This window comes from Sitodiplosis mosellana, unplaced genomic scaffold (assembly GCF_009176505.1).
Source record: "Sitodiplosis mosellana isolate CC-2019 unplaced genomic scaffold, AAFC_SMos_1.0 Smas_scaffold_6170, whole genome shotgun sequence".
NCBI classification, from domain to species: domain Eukaryota; kingdom Metazoa; phylum Arthropoda; class Insecta; order Diptera; family Cecidomyiidae; genus Sitodiplosis; species Sitodiplosis mosellana.
The window spans coordinates 2,422,190-2,429,183 of NW_022601411.1; the positions used below are offsets into that span (position 1 = coordinate 2,422,190).

General features: G+C 35.7%; 1 protein-coding gene across 1 annotated transcript; it reads right to left on the reverse strand.

The window, feature by feature from the left end:
• Positions 1-1,619: 1,619 nt before the first annotated feature.
• Positions 1,620-4,965, reverse strand: LOC129575863 (dynein regulatory complex protein 8-like). The gene is made up of 6 exons (XM_055460009.1): positions 4,947-4,965; positions 4,713-4,823; positions 4,500-4,623; positions 4,039-4,165; positions 2,390-2,473; positions 1,620-1,978 (listed from the first exon to the last, which is right to left on the reverse strand). Exons 1-6 carry the CDS (start codon positions 4,963-4,965, stop codon positions 1,967-1,969), a joined length of 477 nt encoding a protein of 158 aa, XP_055315984.1. The 3' UTR covers positions 1,620-1,966.
• Between the last annotated feature and the right edge of the window lie 2,029 nt (positions 4,966-6,994).

A 6,994-nucleotide genomic window follows, 5' to 3' on the forward strand; every position in this document is an offset into this window, starting at 1 on the left:
TCGCAAGTATATTGAAGAGATCGAGATCGAGATCGATCAAGAGCTAGAGAAAGAGAGGGAGAATTATAGATTAAGAAACAAAAAAAACCGACAAAGTTAGAAAAATATGGAAACAGATGTAATTTGATGGAAAAAGTGCTGATTCAGTCATTTCTAGGCGAAGAAGAAGCATTCGACCATTGCGTGATGACCAATCATTGTGATTTCAATGATTTGGCCGATTTTCAGTTCGTTTCTCTGTTTCTCTTCTGACAGAAACAATTTCAATTTTCTCAAATTTGTTTCATGGAATTCCATCGCTGGCACTGGCAAGAAATAATAGTCTATTCCTTGCGTAATCACCGTGATTGCTGCTGCTGCTGCTGCTGTGGCTGTAGCCGCTGTCGTCGTTGCTCTGCAACACTGTAGTAAACAGATCACCGCAGTGAGATCTTGTTAAGCATATTAAATCAGAGCGTACGGAGAATGATGTGATATTGTATTTCACATTAACTGTTGCACGTTCTTGTTATGCTTCTCTCGTTGGACTACTGATTTTATTATGGTCAATTCAGTTGAATGTGGTGTATTTCCATGCTCTTTGTGTCTGGGTGCAATGGTACATATTTTGTTCGAACACAGCGCTCGCGCTCATAAGTCTCAACATGCCAATGCAATGTTTATTTATCGTTTTGCTTGTGCTGCTCTTCACGTTGCGCTCGGTGCGCGCCAATTCCAATATTTTTATGAAGTGCAAATATTTATTCTTCGATAAATGTAAACACATTCCCTTTCAGCTGTAGCAAAAGACAACGAAAAAAAAAACACGTACACACTCTATAAGAGTATTACTCTAATCTTCGCATCGGAGGCACAAGTTGGCTGGAGTCCGAGTGCGCATTTCTCATGTACACGAAAATATTCGTCCACTTCAGTTTTTAATATATTGAATGCTTCCATTATAATTATTGTTATTAATTAGCAATGGCAATTTGATGTGAAATATTATATATGTGCTCGATCTGGGCGAATGGGGCGCAGTAAACAAATCCATTTTATTTCGAGCACAATACATTTAAGTACTCACTTTAAGTGATCCTTTGGCGTTGCAACCAAACATATTTCGCGAGAAAAAGACATACACACATATCGGGTATTCTTTTCAAGACAGTGCACACATTCTCTCTCTCTCTCTCTCTCTCTCTCTCTTTCTCAAGAGCGAAAAATTGTGCACAACAACAACATTGGTTTTTATGCTTTCTATAAATCTAATTTGCAAATACGGACAGCGATTTTATGGCCAGCATAAAGAAATTGAATGAAGCCAACAGCACTACACAAGATAAAAGAGATGTTGGTTGTTGGCATCGACCGTGTGTGTGCACGCGCACGTCGCGGCCTCTTGATTTGCATTCACATGTAAAGTGGATTTTTACATGCTAAACTTTATGGCCTAGGCCTGCACTGATTTTCATTCAAGTTACATAAATTAATAAAAATACTCACAAAACATCGAAAAAAAAACAACAACAGCAAAAACAACAACGATATGTTTATTATACAAATTTTTTATGGCCGTTCTTATAATTTCGACTTCGTTTTTATTTCAATCGAAGCACGAACATTTAATGGGTTTCCATAAAAACTAAACACTCAATTTCGTAAAAGGGTCTTCAAACAGACAATCTCAAATCAAGCCGGTGAATGCACGGAGAGTTTCCAATTCAAATCACGATACAATGTTGTAAGGAAATATTTCGGTTTGGGGGAAAATTACACATTAGTACGGAAACATCACAAGAATACACCAAAACTTACGAATATTACACTGAAAATGCATGTAGTTCAACTAAATTACACTAAATATATTCATTTGTGGAAATTAAACGAAAATGATGGTTCGATGGCGATGTTTCCTCAGTTGTAGACAATTCCGATGACGTATTTTCGTTGTTAATTATCGAGAAAAAAAAAACTCCTGGATTCATTACATATCCACCTGAAATTATAATAGCCACATTAATTTTTTCGCTAATGTTTACTACTGGTTTGTGTTGAATTAACTTTTTTCTTAGTAATAATATTCAATTTGAAACCATTTACATTTGCATGGTTTCATATTTGCGCGTCAGTTAATCTGTCTTAAATGCTCGATTGCCATTATGGCTCAATAATGCGCCGTTTCATGAATAAAGTTGGGGAAAAAATTTAAAGTTCGGGCACTGCGAGCAAGTTAATTATTATACACTTTTGTTCTTGTTAGCATAGCAGTAGTAAAAATAAGGATGAAGATTAATTTTTTTTCTTAAATAACTTTGATTTAAAACTTGATGAATTAAACTTTAAACTTCGGCGTAGTTACATCGATGAGTGTATCATAATCTAAAGAATTCTATGAAAATGCATTTACCATCAATGAGTTAATGTAGTATTCATAGTGAATTTCACCTGATTGAACATCAACAGCGGCTGCCATCATCTCTTCCACCTCGTCCTGTGAAATACAAATTAACATGGACATTGTTATTATATTCGAATTCTACAAAACAAACTCGTCTTCGTCGTTTTTTCGTTCTTTCTTTATTACTTTTCCGTACACACCGTGTCAAGGGAAAGTATAGGAATTGGTCCCGACAACTTTTTTCGCAAAATTGGTTTAGATCATCATAAAAACTCATGAAACGCGTAGAAAACCACTTTTTGAGACACTTTTCCGTTAGTGTGCCGTCGCCGTCGTCGTCGTTGTTGTCGTAGTTGGTGTTTGTTAACACGATAACTCAAAAAAAATTGAGATAATCAAAATCTGGAAATGTTTTTGTATTCGAAAAACTTAGTTTAAGTTCGAAGATGAGCCATTTTCGATTTGATCCTGGGGTACTTGCCCTAAGAAAAACCTCAAGAAATTGACACTTTTGTATGGGAGGTACCCGTTAATCGATTCTGATTGGCTTCAAACTTCCTGGGATTTAATTTTTTGGGAGAAAAATAAGATTCTGAAAGTTTGAAACTAATCGGAATCGATTTACGGGTACCTCTCATACAAAAATTTTGAAATTTTGACTAAAATTACCGATTTTTGGACAATTTTGGATGGGAGGCAGCAGCGTACCCAGAAAAAAATTTTGGAGGTTGTAAAATCGATTTTTTTCCATTTTTTTCTTTATGGTGCAACAAAAATTTTGTTGCACCTTTAAAATTTTTGGAGGGTGCAATGCACCCATTGCACAGGCCTGGGTACGGCGCTGATGGGAGGTACCCGTTAATCGATTCCTATTGGCTTCAAAATATCTGAGGTTTCATTTTTTCGAGAAAAAATAAGATTCTGAAAGTTTCATGTTGATCGCATTTGCAGAAGTTTGATTTTTTTCCTCAATTTTTGTCGAAATTTTCTTGGAAAAAATTGAGGGCCAAAAACCAAATTTCTGCAAATGCGATCAACATGAAACTTCCAGAATCTTATTTCTTCTCCAAAAAATGAAACCTCAGAAAGTTTAAAGCTAATAAGAATCGGTTCACGGGTACCTCTCATACAAAATTGTCGAAGTTTTAGTTAAAGTGACCGATTTTTCACTTTATTTTCATTATTATATTTTCACTGCCTTTATTTCAAGAAAATTCACAAAAAATAACCAAAAGTTCCTACGGACAACGCAGGCCAACGGTACGGAAAAGTTCGGGATTGCCAATGTAATTCTTTTTATGTTTATTTCTTCATAGAAATCTTCATAAAGATTCTTTTATTGTTTATAAATGATCCAGATCAAAAATTGTTATTCGAATCCTCAAAAACTGGAAGAAAAACTTTTTGGTTCTTTTTCATCAATTTTTAATATCTATATGTAAACATACAACTCCTAGAATGAAAAATATGTTGAAATCAAAATTGAAAAATGCGAAAAAAAATTGTCTGTTCCTCGTTGTAGGTCTTAATCAAACAATTTACAATTCGTGTCGACTAATATAGTAGACTTTTATTTGGCAAAGAATTTACACACTTTTCTGCCCACAGGTTGAAAAAAATGGTTTGAATTCGAGGAATGTTACATGGAATTTACTTGCCTGAGTGAATGGCTCCCCTTCTTCAGACATCAATTTGCTGATATATTCCTTGGACAGTGTGCCTTTTCCATCTGGATCGAGGATGTGAAATGCTTTCAAAAGCTTTTCCGCCGATGCTGGCTCCATTCTGAATAATCGCGAAGAATGACAGAATCAAACCAATTTCGTTTGAAAAAAAAAAATGAAGAAAATTATATGAACCAAAGAAATACCGTATGCATCTGAATTAACACACTATGCTAAACTTAGTTATAACGTTCGAAATCTTGATAAGTAGACTTTTTTTGAAATGCGGTACGTTTTAGTACACATTAAGTACAATCGATTTAGTTTGGAAAACGAAAAAAGCAAAAGTAAAGGCAAAATACAAGAAAAATGAAAAAAAATACAGAAGAAAATTTTAATGTAAAAAAATAGCTTGTGCCACACACAAAAAAAACGTAAATGAATTCAGAACTAACTTGTGTTCAGCGAGTAATTGTGTGACATGTGGTAAAAACCGTGACAAATGAATGGTTCCGTTGGAATCCTCAAGTTCGGTAGCGGAAATAACTTCGTTAATTTCATTTTCAGACGGTACACAGCCTGTCGAAACGAAAACGAAAAAAACAAAATCAAAACTAATTGGTGGAATTGTTGTGCATGTTTTGTGTTTGCTTCAGTGTTGTACATGCCTAAATATCGTAAAATAGTTCCAATTTCGCGAACATCGACCGTTTTGTTGCCCTGATGGTCGAATATCAAGAATGCGTCCGAAATGCGCTTCTCCAAATCTGTTGTTGCAGCTACGGAATAGAATTTTCAGTTATTTTTTTTTTCTTTCGTAAAACATCATTTATGTGAACCAAACGAAAACACACACAAAAAAATCGCCTAATTATATAAAGAATGATTAAAAAAACCTGTACTTTCGGAAACACCTGCCATTATTGACGGCCACGAAAAAAAACTCTAATTTATTATCGATCAAACAGATTGGGTTTTTTGTGTGTGTATGTTAGACGCGTGCGCGGCGCGCATTCACCTACCACCGCTTGCATAATTTGAAGCGATTGTCCGGTTCTTGTCACCTCTCAAGCTGTCGATCGGTTGTTGTTGTTACTAGAGAATAGCATTGGAATATGGATGGAAAAAAAGTGAGCGAATTTTCAATTATCAGCTCATAAAAAAATGTCAAAGATTCGAAAATTGGTGCTGAAGAAGTTGAAGTGTGAAAAAAGTGGCATTTCATTGCGATGGTGTATGGTAAATGCGGTGTGTGTGCGCGCGATGGTGTACAATGTACATTCGTGTGGGCAAAATACAGTAGCAAAGAAGCATACCTTGTTCGACATGGAAAATATGCCAAATTACTATAATCTTAGATGCGAACAGAGACAAAAAAAAACCGCTTCACATTTTTTCGCATATTTATTTTGAATAGATTAATCAAAGTGGAAATTGTTTTTCGATTGAAATATAATAAAACACTTGGATTTCAATCGTGAATCGGAATTTATTGATTGGATTTTGAGCAAGAAAAAAAAAACACAATAACAACAACACTGATCTGATCTAGTTGGAAATCATTTTTTATTTCAGAATTGCGACAACGGCGGCAACGACGACAATTAATATTGTCAGTTTTGATTAACGGTAATGGTTCAGTTCTATTGACACCAAACGGATACTTTAAGAAATGCGACTCTCGGATACTCGTTTTGCAGATAAAACCATTTGCAATGGAACTCACAAATGAGCAGCGGGTAAAAAGTCAATAAAATTGAAATCAAAACGCCGATCCGAATTGATAAAGTGTATTTTGACTGACATCTCATGTTATTATTTCTCAATAAAAATACTAAAATTGAATCTTTTTTCCGTTCGCGTTTGGATTAATATCGAAATTGAAGAGAAAAAAAAGAACCGAAATCCAAATATTCGATTGTCATATATGCATTTTGGTCCAAAGAAGTTTTCTTTCGTTAATTGCATTCATGTTGCGATTGACATCACACATTTCCCACATTGATCGAACGCAGATCGATCGTTTCCACCAAAATGCATAAATGGGAACGCATATCAGAAGGAGGAAAAAACCGTGTGGCACAAACAAGAGACGACGAACAACAACAACAACAACAACAACAACGACGACAAAAATGTGACGTTAATTACGACCGGTACACATCGGCGTAAAGCACGTGCCAATCATTTTAAAATGATGCATTTCATTCATCGACGACGACAACAACAACAACAACGACGACGATGCGGCGAGCAAATGTGCTTTGAAAATCCACCACACTTCAAACATGCGTTTAATAGCCAAAAGCGGATCAAGGCAAAGAGAATATGTGCAATGGCATTAGACAGCAGCAGAATGAAGTGAAAAAAAAACATGGCGAGAATTCTACCTATGGCACGACGGAACAACATAAAATACGATGCACCAAAGATCTTAAGGCGTTAACCCAATCAGATTGAGCATTCGAGTCTGTGGATTCGAATTGTTTCTACCGCTGTTCAGCACATGGATCTGTTAAGTTGGCTCGTCTAAATTAGTTCGTTTCTTTTCAAATCCATTCGAGTTTCTCGTTAAACTGCTTTGAATGGGTTAACCGTGTAAAAGAATCCGATCAAAAGAAAGGGAATATGCAAAGAAAAACGAATGGTTTCCAGATGTGGAAATCATGTTCGACGACAGGTCCAAAATTTCATTAATCTAAATGTAAACGGCATCGAAAATGTATGAAGAATGTGCTTCTTTAATTTCAACGTGAGTTTTTAGTTGCGATTTTTTCGTTTGTTGCCGTGCGCTAAACGCGAAATAATGCTCTGCTCTGACAAGCGACAGAATAATGGATTCGCGTTTTTTTTTTTCTCTCGCTCGAAAATGTGCACGACGATGCATTCAATCGATCTGGCGGGAATTCTTCATGTTCATATTCGGTTGTGATCAACACAGTACACATAT